The sequence below is a fragment of the Mauremys mutica genome, chromosome 1, assembly GCF_020497125.1.
Source record: "Mauremys mutica isolate MM-2020 ecotype Southern chromosome 1, ASM2049712v1, whole genome shotgun sequence".
Lineage (NCBI taxonomy): Eukaryota > Metazoa > Chordata > Testudines > Geoemydidae > Mauremys > Mauremys mutica.
In genome coordinates, this window is record NC_059072.1 from 93,521,743 (window position 1) to 93,542,266 (window position 20,524).

General features: G+C 48.2%; 1 protein-coding gene across 10 annotated transcripts in view; it reads right to left on the reverse strand.

The window, feature by feature from the left end:
* CACNA1I (calcium voltage-gated channel subunit alpha1 I) overlaps positions 1–20,524 on the reverse strand; it is a 126,950-nt gene that overhangs the window by 14,270 nt on the left and 92,156 nt on the right. For 8 of the 10 annotated variants that reach the window (XM_044985144.1, XM_044985123.1, XM_044985131.1 and 5 more), the window contains 12 exons: positions 20,278–20,404; positions 19,128–19,253; positions 18,403–18,492; positions 17,128–17,320; positions 15,755–15,906; positions 13,159–13,268; positions 12,626–12,759; positions 11,541–11,611; positions 7,058–7,136; positions 6,017–6,138; positions 4,502–4,822; positions 2,579–2,725 (listed from right to left, as the gene is read on the reverse strand). In XM_044985144.1, coding sequence (XP_044841079.1) covers positions 2,579–2,725; positions 4,502–4,822; positions 6,017–6,138; positions 7,058–7,136; positions 11,541–11,611; positions 12,626–12,759; positions 13,159–13,268; positions 15,755–15,906; positions 17,128–17,320; positions 18,403–18,492; positions 19,128–19,253; positions 20,278–20,404 — 1,672 coding nt within the window. The remainder of the gene's footprint in view (positions 1–2,578; positions 2,726–4,501; positions 4,823–6,016; positions 6,139–7,057; positions 7,137–11,540; positions 11,612–12,625; positions 12,760–13,158; positions 13,269–15,754; positions 15,907–17,127; positions 17,321–18,402; positions 18,493–19,127; positions 19,254–20,277; positions 20,405–20,524) is intronic. The other 2 variants (XM_044985137.1, XM_044985153.1) reach the window with 2 other exon arrangements.

Genomic DNA, 20,524 nt, shown 5'->3' on the forward strand with positions numbered 1-20,524 from the left:
CTTCCTTAATGGGCCAATTTTTAATTAATGTTACTAGGGCTGTCAAGCGATTAAAAAAATTAATCACGATTAATCGCATGATTAAAAAAATTAAACACAATTAATCGTGCTGTTAAACAATAAAACAATAACAATAACAACACCACCATTTATTTAAATTTTTTAGATGTTTTCTACATTTTCAAATATATTTATTTCAATTACAACACAGAACACAAAGTGCACAGTGTTCAGTTAATATTTATTTTTGATTTGCACTGTAAAAGACAAAAGAAATAGTATTTTTCAATTCCCCCATTGCAAGTACTGTAGTGAAATCTCTTTATCAAGAAAGTTGAATTTACAAATGTAGAATTATGTAAAAAAAATAATCCTGCATTCAAAAATAAAACAATATAAAGCTTTAGAGCCTACAGGTCCACTCAGTCCTACTTCTTCTTCAGTCATTTGCTCAGACAAAGAAGTTTGCTTACATTTGCATGAGATAATGCTTCCTGCTTCTTGTTTACAACGTCACCTGAAAGTGAGAACAGGCGTTCACATGGCACTGTTGTAGCTGGCGTTGCAAGATATTTACATGCCAAATGCACTAAAGATTCGTATGTCCCTTCGTGCTTCACCCACCATTCCAGAGGCAGGGGCGGCTCCAGGCCCCAGCACGCCAAGCGCGTGCTTGGGGCGGCAAACCGCGGGGGGCGCTCTGCCAGCGCTGCGAGGGCGGCAGGCAGGCTGCCTTCAGCGGCTTGCCTGCGGAGGGTCTGCTGGTCCCACAGCTTCGGCGGACCTCCCGCAGGCGTGCCTGCGGAGGATCTGCTGGTCCCGCGGCTTCGGAGAATCTCCCACAGGTCCACCGAAGCCGCGGGACCAGTGGACCCTCCGCAGGCAAGCCTGCCTGCCGTGCTTGGGGCGGCAAAATGCCTAGAGCTGCCCCTGTCCAGAGGACATGCGTCCATGCTGATGACGGGTTCTGCTCGATAACCATACAAAGCAGTGCGGACTGATGCATGTTCATTTTCATCATCTGAGTCAGATGCCACCAAATGAAGGTGTATTTTCTTTTTTGGTGGTTCGGGTTCTGCAGTTTCCGCATCAGACTGTTGCTCTTTTAAGACTTCGGAAAGCATGCTCCACACCTCATCCCTCTCAGATTTTGGAAGGCACTTCAGATTCTTAAATCTTGGGTTGAGTGCTATAGCTATCTTTAGAAATCTCACATTGGTACCTTCTTTGTGTTTTGTCAAATCTGCAGTGAAAGTGTTCTTAAAAGAAACAACATGTGTTGGTCCATCATCTGAGCCTGCTATAATATGAAATATATGGCAGAATGCGGGTAAAACAGAGCAGGAGACATACAATTCTCCCACAAAGAGTTCAGTCACAAATTTAATTAAAACATTTTTTAAACAAGTGTCATCAGCATGGAAGCGTGTCCTCTGGAATGGTGGCCGAAGCATGAAGGGGCATATGAATGTTTAGCATATCTGGCACGTAAATACCTTGCAATACCGGCTACAAAAGTGCCATGCGAACGTCTGTTCTCACTTTCAGGTGACATTGTAAATAATAAGGAGGTACCCGTAAATGTAAACAAACTTGTTTGTCTGAGTGATTGTCTGAACAAGAAGTAGGACTGAGTGGACTTGTAGGCTCAAAAGTTTTACATTGTTTTGTTTTTTAATGCAGTTATGTAACAAAAATAATCTATATTTGTAAATTGAACTTTCACAATAAAGAGGTTGCACTACAGTACTTGTATATGGTGATTTGAAAAATACTATTTTTTTAATCATTTTTAGAGTGCAAATATTAGTAATAAAAATAATAATATAAAGTGAGCATGGTAGACTTTGTATTCTGTGTTGTAATTGAAATCAATATATTCAAAAATGTAGAAAAACATCCAAAAATATTTAATAAATTTAACTTGGTATTCTATTGCTTAACAGTGTGATTAAAACTGCAATTAATCACGATTAAATTTTTTGAGATTCATTTTTTTGAGTTAATCGTGTGAGTTAACTGCGATTAATCAACAGCTCTAATTTTAACTCAAAATAATTAACAGATTTACTTGAAAATCCAATCTTTCCTCACTGATTATGGCCCGAATTAATCCAGGCATTTAACCACGTGCTTAACTCTCACAGACATCAATGGGACTTCAGAAAGCACATGCTTAAAGTTAAGCATAGGCTTAAATGCTCTGAGAATTGGGCCCTGAGTGCTGAAAATCTGGGGAAGATACACTGAGTCCTTCACATAAACAAATCTCTTCTTTAAGTGAAAAACTGAATGCAACTGGGGAGGCTACTGTACCGCAGCAATGATATCTCAACCTCTAGTTCATTCTCTCCTGTCATCCTTCCTGGTACATCTGCCTTTCCTTCCTGCTTTCCACCAGTAAATACGTGCCTCCCATTGCTTAGGAGGAGAGACCAATATCAGAAATTCACTGTAGTAACAAAGGTCAAAGCTTCTGTCTAAACAATCTATGGAGCTCTCCTCAGGGAAACCTCAAGGGTATGAGCATGTGTGTGTGTATTGGGGGGTTCCCTCCCCATCCTCGCACGCAGGTTACCTCTTGCTTGTCATGGTTACACTTCTCGCACATGGCCGGCGAGGAGTAATGATGGAAGACGGAGCCCGATAGGTTATCGATGATCATTAACTCCCCGTCGAAGGAGTCCTTAATAATTAAAGAGACACTGTCCAGCCATAAGTTCTCCTAGGGGACAAGAAAGGGGGAGGATGGGAGAAATTATTTAAAGAACCCAGAGTTTTTTGCTTTAATATGTTCTGCGAATTTAGGGCCAGATTCTGCCACCCTTACTCAGAGGGAGTAGCACTTCACTCTATGAGCAAGCTCGCTCAAGTCAGTGAGGCTGGTCGTGGAGCAAGGTGTCACTTAAGGTGAGTGATGGTGGCAGAATCCAGCACGTAGGACTTGTCTATACTTGTAACACTACAGATGTGCCACTGCAGTGCTTCAGTGTAGACCAGTGGATTACGACCTGTGGTCCATGGACCCCTGGGGGTCCTCAGACTATGTCTAAGGGGTCTGCGAAAGGTTGTCATTACCATAGAACAGTGGTTTTCAACCTGTGGTTCACAGACCCCTGGGGATCTGCAGACTATGTCTACGATTTCCATAGAGATCCGTGCTTCCATTTGAAATTTTGTAGGGGTCCACAAATGAAAAAAGGTTGAAAACCCCTGGTGTAGACACTACCTATGCTGACAGGAGGGGTTCTCCCATTGGTGTAAGTAACCCACCTCCCTGAGGGTATGTCTACACTACCTGCCAGATCGGCAGGCAGCAATCGATCCAGCGGGGGTCGATTTATTACATCTAATCTAGATGCAATAAATCGATCCCCAAGCGCTCTCCCGTCAACTCCTGTACTCCACCACTGCGAGAGGCGCAGGTGGCAGGGGCGGCTCCAGGCACCAGCGCAGCAAGAGCATGCCTGGGGTGGCAAGCCGCGGGAGGCGGCATGCTGGTCGCTGTGAGGGCTGTAGTCAGGCAGCCTTCGGCAGTATGCCTGTGGGAGGTCTGCCGGTCCCATGGCTTCAGCGGCAATTCGGCAGCGGGTACACCGAAGCCGCGGGACCAGCAGATCATCCACAGAAATGCCGCTGAATTCGCGTGACCGCGGACCGCCTGCAGGCGCGCCACTGAAGGCCCCCTGACTGCCGTGCTTGAGGCGGCAAAAAACATAGAGCCGCCCCTGGCAGGTGGAGTTGACAGGGGAGCGGCAGCAGTCAACTCACTGCGGTGAAGACACCACGGTAAATCGATCCGAGTACGTCGACTTCAGCTACATTATTCACGTAGCTGAAATTGCGTAACTTAGATCGATCCCGCCCCACCAGCATAGACCAGGCCTAAGAGGTGGTAGCTTGGTCTGTGGAAGACTTCTTCCATCGACCTAGCATTGTCTATGCCGAGGGTTAGGCATAGCTACATTGCTCAGGGGAGTGGTTTTTTCACACCCCCTAATTGATGAAGCTGGGTTGACTTAGCTTTTTAGTTAGACCAGGCCTTAGTGTTTGTGTGAAATGGAGGGACTAATATCACTATTTGCCAGTGCAGATAGGCACTGCGTAAGCTTCCCTTCCAGCTCTACCAATGCACCTCATTTCTGTACTGCACCATTTCCTGCTATTCCAATCCTGAGCTCCCCACACAAAATACTCTGCTAATGCACCTTAACCTTGACCTGCAGCACCCTTCCTATCATAATCCTGAGCTTCCTGCACAGCTCTGACAATGCACCTCCAACCTGTCCTGCAGTACTCCCTGCACCCCTTGCTATTCCAGTCCTGGCCCCACACAACTCCACCAATGCACCGGCACAACCCAATTCACCCAAGCTAGACCCGAATGCAAACCAATCACCAGTCTGTATCTCATTACTAAGCCCTAAATCATCTAGACTGCCCTCCTTCTCCCCACTCCAGCTTGCTGCAGTCTTACTGATAAGCACAAAGGTTTACCCACCTGTGCTGGAGAGAAACATCTCATGCACAGACGTCCTTCAGGGTCCACTCTCCCACCTCCTCCTCCCTGTCCTGAGCTCGGGGAGCCCACGCTGCGGGGGCAGAGCCCATGTGCCATCTCAAGCTCAATCTCGGCATCCATTTCCGCATCCTCCTGCGCCTCCTTGTTGCTGTCGTCGAGGTGTTTCATGAGCACAGCTACCACCACGTTGATGAGGACGAACTGTGCTGTGAGCACGAAGCTGACAAAGTAGAGTGGCGAGATGAACTGCAGGTTGCTGAGGCAACTCCGGTCATCATGGGTGCAGTCCCGCAGGGTATCCTTGAGGAAAGGGCAGGCGTAAGAGGAAGTGGTGGGAAAAAGGAGGGAAGCACTAGAGTAAGAATTTAAATTTGGCTGCTCCCTCAGTCAAAAAACACAAAATCCAATGCCAGGCAGGACTAAGGTCTTCCAATACCCGGTGCTGTCTGAGCATGTGGGATTCTCAGTGCCCGGTGCCCCCAGCAAAACAGGAAGACCATCACATTTGACAATCTCTGCTCAATGCTCCAGAAACAGGTGCCCTCTTCCCCATAGGCCTAGGGAGAAAATTCCTTCCAGACCCGCAAATGTAATCATTTTAATCCTGCAAATGTGAGCAAGAGTCACTGCAACTAAATGCCTAATCCCCTTCATCTCCCAAAGACACTACCCACGTCCAAAGAATTGCCCATTCCCCCCCTTGAATCCCTGTGAGCTATTTAATTTGGAGCAATATGATTGGAAAACTTATCTGCCTGAGTTTCTAAATCACAAGCCATTCCCACTGCAGCTCCAGGTGTGTGTCATACCAAATGCACCCCCGACTCAGCCTGGGAGAAGGGGCTAGAGTGGTGATGGCGGTGAATCTCCCTTCTCAGCATGGCCACACTGTTGTCCTGCTCCTTGAGAAGAGAGTTTTCACTTCTCTCAGCCAGCTGCCTGCAAGACTAGATGGGTCAATGGTCTGATCGAGTCTGGCAGGAGGTAGGATCCTGTACTAGATGGGCCAGTGGTTTGAACTGGCAAGCCAACATCTACATTTCCCCATCATCTAGCTCCTGTGAAAACAGTTCTTGTCAGAAAACAGGGCCTGCAACAGATCCAGTCTCCAGGCCCTCTAATGAGTGCAGCTGGCTTGTAGTAGATTGCCTAATAGGTTACACTGTCTGACTGACTGGAAGAGTCAGCAGACCGGCTCTTAAACCCAGCAGCAAATGCTGCTTTAAGTATTTGTCCCTGGCTGCAACAGCTTCTGTCTTGGACCCAGCCCTGCTCCTACCTAGCTTCACTCTAAGTAACCCAGTTTTGACCCTGGGCCCTGACTCCTGACTCCGGCTGTGACCCTTGGCTCTGGCATTGGCCTCTGACTCTGGTTCTGATGCCCACTCTAACCCCTAGGCATTGCCACTCATGTCCCAGTCACTGACAGTTCCAAGCAGTGCTGATCCCTCCCATTCCAGCGTAGAATTTCTCCTTCTCGGAGGCCCATGTTACCTTCATGATTCCATTCCAGTTGTCACCAGTGGAGACCTGGAAGAGCGTGAGGAAGGCCATCCCAAAGTTCTCAAAGGTGGCATGGCGGCTCATGCCCTCACAGGGGTTCTCATCATTGCACACTGCAAAAGAAGGGATTTATAATTGTGCAATGTGTACGTTCCTAGCTCTCAGAGTGTGCCAGGGACTCAGAATACAACCCCCTGTGACCATTCCACTCTGAGTTTATTGGCTTCACATCCAGAAGTCTGCACTCAGTGGCTCCAGTCTATAGTCTCATGGGCTGGGTCCATGATAGTAATGACCAATGGTTGGACATTGTCTAGGAGTATCAGAATAATCACTCCAACCCCAGGATATCAATCAGCATAACTCATTTCCCAGGGATGTCTCCCAGCAGGCTTAATAGTCCAAAACATAGTTCTCCCTTACCCCATGGCTGCCCATCCATGCCTGCAAGCTTGCTGTGCTGTCACGATCCATTAAAATGAAGGGATTTTGAGGTTGTACCTGCTACAGTCAGCAGCATAGCAAGTGCATGTGAGCTAGATGTACTCGGCATACTAGTAAGAGTGGTAAAATGCCACCCCCAGAACACCCAGCAGTAGTCACTTGATCAAGGGCCTAATCCTCTTGGTGTGAAAGAAGATTTCCTGCCCCTCTTCATGTACTTGGCTGAAAGTTTTGCCCATTGATACATGTCAACATGGACTAGAGGAGTGCATGAATTGCTCCTCAGTCTTCCCTGTAGCTATTTGGCTGGTAATGGGACAGACAGGAGCTGATTTGCTGAGGCAGTGCATGGAAAGCAAAGATTTAAGAATGAGAGAAAGCCATCTCTCTCTCTCATTCTGAGACAGGTTTTTTTGAAAGGCTGAAATTCCTATCACGGCAAATACCCAGAGAGGAGGATAAAGGTCATCAGAATACCCAGCCTTTTCATTAAATCAGAACAGGGCCCGCTGCAATATGGGAAACTGACATTTATGTTTTTTTGCAATTCTGTGGCTCACCCAAGAGCATGGCACGCTTGAAACTTACCCAGCTTCCCAAAGAGCTCCACTCCTAGAGCAGCATAGATGAAAAAGAGGAGCATGAAGAGCAGTCCGAGGTTCCCCACCTGAAACCAAACCAAACCATATCAGCCTACCCCAAGCCAAGCCAGGTGAGACTGAATAACAACAGGCCAAGCCAGACAGCATCACTCAAGCAGCAGCAACAGAACACCATCAAATATTTCCACTCCAAAACCTTTAGGAACTTCACGCACGCAACCACTCAGAACCTGGGAAGTCACCAGAGAAGCCACCAGTCATGCTCACAGCAACCTCATCTCCAGGGCCGGCTCCAGGCATCAGCTTAGCAAGCAGGTGCTTGGGGCGGCCACTCCGGAGAGGGGTGGCAGGTCCAGCTATTCGGTGGCAATTCAGCAGAGGGTCCCTCACTCCCGGTCGGAGCGAAGGACGTCCCGCTGAATTGCTGCAGATCGTGATCGCGGCTTTTGGGGGGGGGGCTGCTTGGGGCGGCAAAACCCCTGGAGCCGGCCCTGCTCATCTCCCCAGGCCTTCCTACCCAAACATCATAACCCTCAAAGCCACTCACAGCCACCACAGCTCCTTTCATTTGTAGCCTATAGCCGGTCATCCAGTTCCTCACAATCCCACCCCTCAGACTTCAAGCCCAGAGAGATGAAGATAATCACATTTAGGCACACATGGTATCGTGAAGCCTATCACACATGACAAAGTATGAGTCGAGAGTAAAATTTTACCCCGGAGAGCCCCCCTCCCCCTCAGTGCTGCTGCCTGGTGCATTGTGGGAGTCAAGGTACTAGTCAAATGTGGGGGCAGAGGAGGGTGAGAGCAGGTCTATCAGCGAGCACCATGGGAGTAAGCATGCGGCAAGGGGCAGAAGGAATGAACCAGGCCTGACACGTGTGGTGGGAGGGGAACAAGGGAGAAGAGAGACTGCAGGGACTCAAGAAGGGGACTAGGCCTGTGTATGAGGAGCTTGGAATGGAAGGAGCAGGTAGCCTGTGGGAGAGATCCCAGTTTCTATGCCCCCAGCTATTGGCACTTGCAGGGTTTCCCATGGGGCTGCTGTCTGGTGCACCATGGGAGCTGTGCCAGCAGTAACAGGGGAAAGCACTCCCCTGTTATCCCTCCCCAATATCCCCACTTGCCTCTCCTAATCCTGGCTCCGTTGTCTGCAGTGGGGAGTGTGAGGAACAGGACAGTGTGTCCAGAAGGTAGACTGGGCAGCAGCAGAAAAGGGAAGTAGCTGACGTCAGCTGGTAGCTCTGTGGGCTGAGCTAGGCGAGGTGCTGATGAAGGAGGGGAGTAACTCTGATCTGGTTACATTTTAAAATTTGAAAAGCAGCCTGTGTGTGAGATGTCAACACATGTGTGTGTGTGCTTGTGCGTACACATTGAAGGGGGGAGGAGGGTTCTAGCCACAGGGAGCTGAAAAAAGCTGCGCCGCTCAGGGAGGGATAAATTTCCAAAAGGGATTTTTTTTTAAATTACATATTTATTCACTTTTAAGAATGGTTGCAGAATAACAAAGACAGGCAGGGGATTCAAATAGGACAGCCAGAGAAGCCTTCCATGCTATTAGCAAGTCAAAATCATTGATGACTCTGCTCTATAATATAAAGAGAAAGGTCTAGAGGAGAAGAGAGTGCCAGGGAAAGGAGAGATTGTTTTAAAACACTTCTTCTGCCAATGTTAATAAATCCTGGAGAAAAATAATATTATGGATAATTTAATTGTCCCCTGAAGAGTTAGTGTGTAAAATATAGAGACTAAATTAAATCATTTAAATGTGAAACAGTTTTAGTATTGCCTTAAGAGCACATTTTAATACAATTTTGACTGTGGCTATCAGGAAGTTTAGACTTGAAATTAGATGAAGGTTTCTAACCATCAGAGGAGTGAAGTTCTGGAACAGCCTTCCAAGGGGAGTAGAGGGGGCAAAAGACATATCTGGCTTCAAGACTAAGCTTGATAAGTTTATGGAGGGGATGGTATGATGAGATAGCCTAATTTTGGCAATTAATTTGTCTTTGACTACTAGCGGTAAATATGCCCAATGGCTTGTGATGGGATGTTAGACGGGATGGGATCTGAGTTACTACAGATGATTCTTTCTTGGGTGTCTGGCTGGTGAGTCTTGCCCACATGCTCAGGGTTTAGCTGATCGCCATATTTGGGGTTGGGAAGGAATTTTCCTCCAGGGCAGATCGGCAGAAGCCCTGGGGGGTTTTCACCTTCCTCTGCAGCGTGGGGCACGGGTCACTTGCTGGAAGATTCTCTCTCTGTACCTTGAAGTCTTTAAACCACGATTTGAGGACTTCAATGGCTCAGATACAGGTTTGATACAGGAGTGGGTGGGTGAGATTCTGTGGCCTGCATTGTGCAGGAGGTCAGACTAGATGATCATAATGGTCCCTTCTGACCTTAAAGTCTATGAATCTATGATTCTTAGTCAACCTTTCCCTATTACAGAATCAAGGACCATCAGACAGGAAGGTCCTGACTAGACTCCTTCCATGCTGGAAGTTCCTGGACCCAGTACTCTTTGCAAGGGGACACCTTCTTTTAATAGTTGTTTGTGTGTGTGCAGGGGCAGATATTAAGAACTCTTGCTTAGCAGTGAGGTTCTTTGGTGAAATATGTGAAAAACCCAGGATTTATCAAGCATGGAATAATGGTGACCTTGTGACCAAGGTCCTGCCTTGGGATTCAGAAGATCTGGGTTCAATTCTCAGCTGTGCCCCAGAATCCCTAAGTGACCCTAAGCAACTTATTGCAGTTCTGTGGCTCAGTTTCCCCATCTGTAAAATGGAGAAAATAGCACTGACTTTGTTTAGTGAGGCTGTAAACCCTTTGAGACAGGGGCTGTCTCTTACTCTGAATATTGTACAAAAGTGATAAAAGGTTTAGAAAATCTGACCCATGAGGAAAGGTTAAAAAAACTGGGCCTGGTTAGTCTTGAGAAAAGATGACTGAGGGGGGGACCTGATAACAGTCTTCAAATATGTTAAGCGCTGTTATAAAGAGGACAGTGACCACTTGCTCTCCATGTCCCCGGAAGGACTAGTAATCAGCTTAATCTGAAGCAGGGAGATTTAAGTTAGATAATTGGAAAAACTTTCTAACTATCAGGGTAGTTAAGAACTGGAACAGGTTACCAAGGAAGCCTGCAGTATCCCCGTCATTGGAAGTTTTAAGAACAGGTTGGACAAACACCTGTCAGGGTTTCTCTACGTTTCCTTGATCTTGCCTCAGCACACGGGACTGGACAGGATGGGCTCTCTAAGTTCCTTCCAGCCCTGCATCTCGATGATGCTATTAGAGCATCTAGCACAATAGGGCCCTGGACTAAATTGGGGCCCCTCACTGCGACTGTGATAAATAAATAATCTCAATAAATAGAGGGAAGTCAGATGAAGCCCAGAATTCAGTGAAGACTGGAAACTGTGTTTCCATCTCGTTCTTGTGCCAGGTGATTTCCTTTCATTCAGATGGACATGGTTTAGTGACAAAAATATCAGAATTAAGTTCCTTGTGTAACTGCTCGTGCTGTCCCCAGATTGATTTTCAGCCCGGCCTCATTCACGAACACTGGTGTATTACCTGATAAATCAGCTGACAAATGCCTGTGCATTTCGATATCAGATAAGATTACTGTCTGCGCTGGGCCTGCCAGAGGAATGATCTGATCTATGATCAATAGAGCTACTTGGTGCCATTATTCCTTCCTTAACATGTCTCTCTGGAGGATCCAAAAGAGAAGAGAACTGTCTCTCTGGCTGCTCATCCATCACGGGGGCTTCTCTCAGCGGGTCTGATGCCTGCATGAAGTGGCGCATGAATAACTCATTCCAAAACAGCTGCCACTCACAGCTCGTGAAATCTTTCCGTCTAGCTGCCTTTCAGGAGGCATTTAGCTGCATGCTCTACAAGCCACCACAGGTAGCGTCACTGCTTCTCGTGGGATGAGAGGCTCAAAATCATTTGCGGACCAAGGAGGAGAAGAGGGAAATGGAAAGCAAGCAAGCAGAGGTGAAACAAGCACAGCATGGAAGAGAACAGTGGAAAGGGAGCACAAGTGGGAAAGAACGAGAGGGTCACAGAAGAGATACTTCAACATCTGCTTTCTCTCTAAAATGGCCACAGTTTGCTCTCCATCCTCATGGCAAACGAGTGTGAGGAAAGTGACAGCAGCAAGGGGGAAGGGGCAGCCAGAAATAAAGCAGGGAAGCAGCTCTCACCCAGGAATGGAGCATTGCTTTATTCAGTAACACCATGGGGGGATAAAGTCATGAGCAGACAAGGCCAGAAAGAAATGAATGTAACCATGTGACATTTCGACAGGAGCACGACCCTCTGGCACATCGTGCCACTATCTTAAAGACTTCAGCAAACACCGTCTCTCTGATTCTAGGCGTGCTCAGGGAAATGAACTAATGGAAAGACTGGTGCACAAAAGGGGCATCTTTCTAGTAGCTTGTTTCTTTTACCTGCGGTAAAGCTTGCACAACTGTGTCCAGTAACGCCCGCATCCCTGTCGCCATCTTCAGCAGCTTCAGCACTGGTACCAGAACCAAAACAAAAGTGTCACTCAGTGCTGGGACTCAAGGGAGAGAAATCTGCTTCCAATATGCCAGGACAACTGGAAGGAGCACACCATGCGGGTGTTCTGCCGCTCTCCTCCATTGTAAAACTGACCCACCAACCTCTCACTCCTCCAACTGGCCATTTTCCTTCCACGCCCCACCCCCACGTTCCCCCACATGGTCCCTCCCATTCTAACTCATCCCTCTGCATACTAATGACCCCTTCTCTCTCATTCCATGCCCACTCTGGTCTCTTCCATCCTATCCCCATACATCTTGCACACTGGCCCTCCCTTTCCCAACATCACACATCACCAATCTCTCCTACTCCAATTCCATATCCTTCTACACCCGCTTCATTCCCTCCTCCGTCTCCTTTTTGCAAATGCAGCTTGGCAAGTATTTGCCCTCATCACTGAAAATCTGTCCTCCCCAGTGCAAATCATATAGGCCCTTGGTCTTTTCTGTAAAAATTACAGCAACATTTGCATTACAAAAGAAAAGAAGAAAGAATTTGTTTCTCACAAAATCTGCCAATTGTTTTGGTCCCTCTCACAAAGTGAAAGCCACTACTGCTTTCCTGGACAAAGATGCGTCTAAATGTCAAGTTGAGGGCAATCAGGAGAAAGCCTAAAGGATTGTCTACACATAAAAATCAATCAGGAATCAATTTCTGATTAAACTCCATGTGTGGATGCTCTTATTCTGGAATAAAAGTGCTTTGTTCTGAATAAACGTAATCCAAAATGGATTAAGCTAATTCAGAATAAGACACTCTTATTCTGGAATAAGAGCGTCCACACACGGAGTTAATCTAGAATAGCTATTCCAAAATAACTGCTCTTGTAATCAAGCCCTGAGTTTCTATGGCCATCCAAGATTAGATATGAGAAGCCAATTGGTGAAATGGCATCACTGGCAGCCCCCAGTGCATTCTGTCCCACCTAGGGGTGTCTGTGCCCCACGTCTCCCTCCAGTGTCTTTCTCACCCCGGGCAATGCGCAGCACCCTCATGATGCGGATGATAGTGGGGTTGATGGGAAGAGCTGCATTTATTTCAATCTCCTCCAGCGTGATGCCCATGACAGATAGCAGCACAATGGCCAGGTCCAGCTGGTTCCACCTTAAAAAAAAAAGGAGGAAGAATGGAACTTCCCGGTGTCACTGACAGGGGAATGTGAATTCGTTATATTTTAAATATAAAGTAAAATAAAATCCTCCACATCAGTGAATCGGAGGCCTCACTGTGACGGTTAGAGCCTAATACAACTGGATGTCATTTATTCTACTCCCGTCCACTCTGCTTCCTGGACCAATCAGCAGATTCCAACAAGAGGAAGGGTTGGATAACTCTTATTAACAGGTTATTGCTCCAGTGTGTTTAAGGTGAAGCTAGTAAGATCTTTGCTACCTGGAACAAGGAAGAAGTTGAGGCCCCCATGCTCTAGGATTCCACTGCAGATACAGATCCCTCCCCAAACTTCACTGCCTCACTGGATGACCTGTGTGCCCCACTGCTCACCGGTCTTTGAAGAATCGCCGCAGTCCAAACGCCACCAACTTCAGAACTGCCTCCAGCACAAAGACTGTGGTGAACATGTAGTTGCAGTACTTCAGGGCAGTCTCAAGAGACTGTGGATGGAAAGAGAGGCTGAGAGAGGTGGAGAGTGAGAGGCATTAACTACAGATGTGCTTGTGAAGTCACTGAGTTCCAGCCTGCTTGACTGGTCAGGAATGGTGGAGGAAGGAGGGAGCTGCCAAATCCTGGATTGCAACTACTTGAAGGCAGGCACAGACTTACCAAGGGCAGCAGCCATCACACTGCACTCCCATGCCAAGGGACTCTCTGGATACCTGCTGCTCTGCCCAGCCATGGCTCAGGAGAATGGGCAGGCCTGGGGAAGGGCGGTGGTGTGCAAAGGGTTAACAAAGCATCATCACCCAGCACCTCCGACATCAGCAGCATCAGGTTCATGGGACATCACCCAGGTGTTACCCTATAAATAGCTTCCATAAATCTACAGGGAATGCGTCAGGCAGGGAGAGTGCATCAGAGCAAATAACCTATTGCTATCTGCAGTAAGGGGAAACCACATGTCTCTGGTTGGGGACTAGGCGGGGGTTTAGCAAGCGTCCGCCCTCTACTCGGCCGCCCTGGTTCTCCCGTGTGAGGTTCCTGTTCTCCACCAATAGTGGCACCAGCTAGGGAGGGCTGTGGGGGTGAATACCTCCCTCCCTCTTCCCCCCCCTCAAAAGTTTTTAGACTTACTCAAAGTACCACAGGCTCTGGCCTGCTCACTTTTAAGCAGTGGCTCCATACTAAATCAGTATGGTTGCTGCTGGAGCAGTGTCGACTGTCGCTCCGGCTGCGGGGTCACAACATCATTGAAATTTGACCTGGGTGCCCCTTTGTACAGAGAAGGGAGACTCCCCGGCTGAGGGAGACCTGCCGGAGGGGGCGGGGACTGGAATTAGCCCTCCTCCAAAGAAATATCTGAATTGGTGCCACTGCTATTGTATGTAGCATGTCTACAGCACCTTTTATCTGGAAATCTAAAAGCACTTCTCAAGAACTGATTAGTGAAGCCTCACCATACGCCTGTGAGGAAATGGGTATGCTTATCCCTATTGCACAGGTGAAGAAACTGAGGCACAGAGAAGCTAATTGAGTTGCTCAAGATGTGATGTGTGGGTGAGAAGGAATAAGGGATGCTAATTTTTGCAGAACAAATAGGGGATATAGGGAACCCTGTGAGGAATCCAGGGGGGACGAGGGGGCAGTTCAGGAACACAGGATAAACAGTAACAAAATTAAACAGCCAACAAGAAAGATAAGTTGGACCTAGAGGAAAAACTCGGCAGTGATTCTGAGCAACAATAGATAAGTCACAGCCCTGGTCACTTCTAATACAACCAGCTCCAGCTATGAAATCAGATTTGTCACCTCAGACCCCTCAGGAGTTTACCAAGGGTTTCTTGGAGATGGAAAGGGGCTCCCTGGAACTGCATGCTTCTGGACAGACATAGCAGTGAGTGTGGTGCTTTCAGATAGAGAGAGAAAGCCCCCTTTCCAGCACACATTTCCCCCTTCCCGCACGTGTCTGTAACCCTGTCAACAAATATTGAGGATTTCCCAATCTCCCCCACCCCAAATATTGATCTTTCACACCCTCGAGGCCTTCTGTTGTGATCACCCTTCTTCCAGCTGAGAGAAACTTGGTTGGACTCTCTTCAGACTCCGAAGAAGTGAGCTGTAGCTCACGAAAGCTCATGCTAAAATAAATTTGTTAGTCTTTAAGGTGCCACAAGTACTCCTGTTCTTTTTGCGGATACAGACTAACACGGCTGCTACTCTGAAACCTCTTCAGACTCTGTCCACATTGCTTCTCTTGTGGAAGGAGGGTGGCTGGGTGAGGGGCTCTCTTCAGCTATCCAAGGACTGGGTATGCCAGCTCCTGTAGCACTCCTAACTCACTCCACTGAGGTTCGGGGTTGGCTACTGAGAAACTGAAATCTGATCCATCTAGCAGTGCAAAGCACTAGCTCCCAGGGGCAGTATGCCACCCTCTTCTGGGGCCCGAGGGAAACTACAAAGAGAAGCCAAGAGGCTAAACTTGGGTCATCCACATGACAGTGGAAAGAACTCCCTCTATCACCCTGACAGCTGAGTTAACTCTCGCAGAATTTTGCACAACAGTTTTCACAGGGCCCCTCCTCTACCATCTATCATGGTGGATCATAACATCGGCAGCTGTAGTGAAATTATGCAATCAGTTGCTGGCTAATGTTTCGAGCAGGTGGGGTTGCCAGGATAAGGAGTGGGGAGGAGGCATTGCAGAGAGGATAGGTTTGAGGAAGACAGAAGTTAGAAAAGGCTACAGAATATATAGAGATTTCCTTTGGGTTGCAATTTGATCCCCCTCTGCAAAGCATGCTGGGAGATGCTGCTCTTCCAAGTCAATCTCTAATGGCTGCTAAATTTTACTTATAACCTAGTGACCCCTTATGTGTTTGACTGCTTGGAAGAGAAAGTGTCAAGTCTCTTTTGTTATGGAAAATGAGATGGGGAAAAGAGAGAGGGAGGTAGGAGCAGGGTTTGGTCCCTTGAACTCACTCACCACTGGCTGGTTGTAGTGCTCCAGGGACATGGTGACGACGTTGAGGCAGATGATGAAGGTGATGAAGATGTCCAAGTAGTGGCTGGTGCAGACCGAATGGATGAGGAGGCGGACAGAGCAGTAGGTGGCATAATACGGCAAGCGCTGCGCCTCTTCAATGGGAGGAGGGGGGAAGAGAGAGAGAGAAGATAGAAGATAGAGGAGAGAGGGAAGAGAAACAAAGGAATTAGGAAGGAAAGTGGGGGAAAGAATAGAAGCAACGGAAAGGCAGGAAGGGAGGGAGGGTAGGAGAGGCAGAAACAGGAATGGAGAAGGAAGAAGCAGAGGAAACAGATAGAAAAAGGAGACAAAATAAAGAATGCAGAGAAAGAAAACAGAAATGGTGAGGAAAGAGAGTGTAAAAGGAAGGAGGAGGCAGGGAGAGACAAGAAAGGGAAGGTGGGAGCGATAGAAAGAATCTGTTAGTCCTATGTTTGTGGGAATGGCACTAAATCAGCATTTCATGCCTCAACAAATTAAGATCACAAATGATAAAAAGGAGCAAATGGCTCCAGGAGACACCCAGAGGTGGCACCAGGGAGAGGAAAAACTGAAGAAGGGGAAGGAAGACGGAAGCCCATGTGCTTGGAAAGGAGGAGAGTAATCAGCCAGGATCTCTGGGGTAGGGGTAGGAAGGAGCAGGGGTGATTGCCAGGGCCCAGGGTCAAGTGTGCATCTGTGATGTTTCTCTCATTGGAGCACAGGAAACGGACGCATGGGGACCATCACTGTGGGGAGACCCTCTTGGTTCTAAGGAAGCCTTGGAACCAAATGACAGAAACTGCCACAGCAAAAGAAAGGCCCAGGAACACAGCATGGATTTTTTCCTCTTCGTCTCTGCCTCATTTTGCATTACACAGGAAAGGATTAGCGTAGAGGTCCGCCCAACAGCACTGGCTGGTGCCGCAGGGCTCTCCAAAGGAGTGTCTAAATGCCTGAGGGCTAGAGTGTGTGTGTCTGGGTGGAGGTTTCCTGTTGATGAGAACACACACACACACACACACACACGCTTATGAATGTGTTATTTTCTAGAGGCAAGGTGTTAAGAAAACAGGCGCCTTTCCCAACACCCCCAGTTGCCATCAGGCACCCAGTCACCTCTTCCCTCTGTTGCCGGGGTTCTGACTTGAGGGTAGCTGGCTGGGGGTGTAAGGCCCAGTGGTGCGTTCGGCAGCCCGGCAGCAGTGTCCCGCCAAAAGGAGAGCAGTGCTGAGAGCATTGACATAGACGCTGTTATAGAGAAACTGATCAGTCCAAAAATAAAAGAAGAGGAGGAGGTTTTTCTCAGAAAACCTTGGCCTACGAACCAACCAAACACTTAGGCTGTGCCTTACTCCTGCGCTTCTTCTCCAGGCGCCTCAGGCGCTTCTCCTCCCGCCGGCGTGCCTCCTCTGCCTCCTGGTGCTGCCGGCACTTGTGGAAGTTCTCCACCACCACCCCCACAAACATGTTGAGTACAAAGAAGCTGACAATGAGGAGGAACGAGATGAAGTAAAGGAGCATCCAGGGGTTGTTGTTGGTCACTGGCTGAAAAGAAAAGAAAAGAAAAGAAAAGCTGTGATTAGCTGACTGGGAATCTGAGGTGGGATTACGAAAATGAAGGAGAGCAGCAGGTTGTGATTGGCTGGATGTGGCAGGATTGCGAAAATGAGGGAAATCAATAGATTGTGACTGGTTGGTTGGGAAAGGGTTATGAAAATGAGGGTAGGCGCAACAAACAGACTGGGTGTCTGAAAGTCAAGGACAAGCTTATAATAAATAGATAAATAATAATAATAATAATAAAGCACTGAGGACGCTGCACTTACAATTGCAATATAATCACAACAACAGATCAAATGGACAATTAAAACATCAGAGAATATGACAGACACTAAAGATACCTGGAGAAAAGGTGTGTTGGGCTGAGGGTGAATAAATTGCACCTCTAAGGTGCAATGGAGGAAACCCTGAAAAGTGAGGGGTGCCTGAAACCACGTGTCAGTCAGGATCAAGTAGAAAGGAGGGCTTGAGTTTCTAGGTTTCTCATCACTCAAGGTTTTAAAAGACCAACAGCACTTCTAATGCTGAGAACAGAGGGTAAGGGTAGTATCTTCATGGCCATTCAGTCCTCTGTCGCTGCAGCCTTCGCCAGGGGCCTGACCCTGCATTACTCAAGTCAATATGAGTTTTGGACACCATTAGGACTTAGCTGCAGGGACAGAGAATCCCAGTTTATAAGCAATTAGAGGAACCAACTGTAAATCAGGTGGGTGCACCATGTCAAGAAAGACATGGGCGACTGCTGCTGTGAAGATACCACAAGATACATAAGGACCCAGCCTGCACAACTTCCCCAGCTGAATAAAGGACAAGAGCTACAATGAATGCCCACCTGGCTAATCACTTCCAAACATGCCTCCCTGTGTACGCAGAACCATGGCCCTGACCCACCAGTAATAACGAAAGTGAAGAGAAGGGGCTTGCGGATGGGAGAGGGTCAGAGCAATGCTATAAAATGCTATTGGGTGGAGAGGAAGTACCAAAAGCTGGCTGAAATAGCATGCTTCCAACTTCCTGCCTGAAGGAGGTCTAGATGGCATGATCAGTTTGGAAGGAAGTGTCTATACCTGCTGGTCAACAGCCACAGCATCTAGTCCATTATACATAATATTGACCCAACCATCTTTGGAGGCCAGAACGAAGAGGGACATCAGGGCCTGGAACACAACAGAAACACGTCAGACACGGAGCATCTGTGTGCGGTGGAGTGTGGATGGTTCAGGTTTTAAGTTCTTAGGCACAAAACATAATTAAAACTCAAAGTGTCATCCTCCAAGTACTTGTCATCTGCATAACTACTAACAGATGGGAGAGGGCTCAAAGCTGCAATCATTTACATGCAATGCCAATGGAAGGTGCACCTGTGCAAGTGAAGGCAGGATTCACTCCTAAGCATGGGTCAGGAACCAGGTATTACATGTTGAGGGAGCTCAGGGGCTAGCAAGAAGAGGCACTCCTAGGAGAGTGTTAGGAAAAGCAGCCCCCTGCCTCCCATCCCCTGGCTTCACGTGAGTTGCTTGAGCTGTTACATCCCCCTTTCCACCCCTTCAGCATGGAAGCTGCATCCTTACATGAGTTACTCTGCTTTAACCCGGACACCCATGTCTAACCAGCATCCATCCCCCGACCCCCCCGTTCACATGACCGCTGCCTCTGGCCCAGAGTGTGTTCTGGAACACTCCACCCTTCCCCTCGAAATGAGTGAATGTGGCCTTGGCGGGAGAGACCCAAAGGGGCAAAGCACAGCCCAGGTTCACCTGAGAGGAGGGAGCTTGGAGGGTCCTGCACATACCTGTCCAAGGTTGTCAAAGTTGTACTTCTGGTGTACCCACTTGTAATTGGCGGCCACACAGTCAGACCTGTTGGTGATGTTACGGATGTCAACCCCGAGGCAGTGGTAGAACTTCCCCTTGAAGAGCTATAAGATGGAAGTGACTTGGTCAGGGAGTCTCATTCAGACTTCCTCAGTGTCAGGGGACAAAGAGCAATAGGAAGCGCCTCAGAGTAGGAGTGGGACGTGGAGCCTTTTGCCTCTCTGTCAATGACTATAATCTTGCCCTGGGTCAGCAGTGACTGAAAGTCCTCCCACTCTGACAGCCATGTGGTAGCCTGCTGGGGTTGGATTGGAACCAATGACCTAGAGATGAAATGCCCCATGTCCAATCCCCCAGAGCCATCCGCTCCCTCAGATGGCTGCTAAGTGTACTGAAGGGAAAAAGATCTCTTGTGAGAGCAAAGACCCAGAAAAATATCGCCTACTTCTCCGATATCTTTAAATAAAGGGACACTGATGCGATTTTTCTGCCCCAGGCTCCTTTTCCATATGGAGGGTACTGGATTGCGCATTTGTACAGGCTCATCAGAACAGTCTGCATACAGACTAAGTATAGCACATTCTCTGAGATGGAAGTAACACCCACTCCAGCACTCCTCTGCAGCACAAGCCTAAAATAAGGAGGATTAACCTCCGCCTGCCTGCCTCCCCCCACCCCCATCACATTGTGGGTGGATTTAGTGCTTGGAGTGAAAGGGAGAGAAAGAACTGCCTAGAGCCAGGCATCGCGCAGGCCCCTGTGCAGCTGCCCCAGCTGACACTGCTCTGTCAGTGCATCACTGTCATGACCTGCAGTATGCCCAGCTGCTACTCCACTCCTGGGCCTTCTCTACAGCTCTGCTAATGCCGCGATCTGAATATCAGTCTCTACTGTTGAAAGACATCAGCACTGACCCCACTTGCCACTGCCAAAGGCTTAAGAATCATTATGATGAGAACCACACAAAGGAGGACAGAGTGGGGCAGAGGATCAGGCAGGTGTCCTGGGATGCCTGACCCTCCCCCCAGACACAACTCCATCTGCTTAACTGTGTCTGCATTATGCTTCCTACCTGGCAGTACAGTGTCGAGCGCGTTGTGGGTGCTTGATAGACAACAACAACCCTACCTGCACACCCAGGATGCCAAAGATGATGAAGAAGGCACAGCAAATGAGGACAATGTTCCCAATGGGTTTGAGGGATGAGATGAGCGTCTCCACCACCAGCTTCAGGCCTGGGGCACGGCTGATGACCCTGGAAGGCATGGAGAGTGAGGGGGTGACACAGAGAGATGGCAGAGTTCTTTCTTCCCCTGTGTTTTCAGAATCAGACAACACTGGCATCCCAGATATCATGGTGCAGCTATCATCCAGT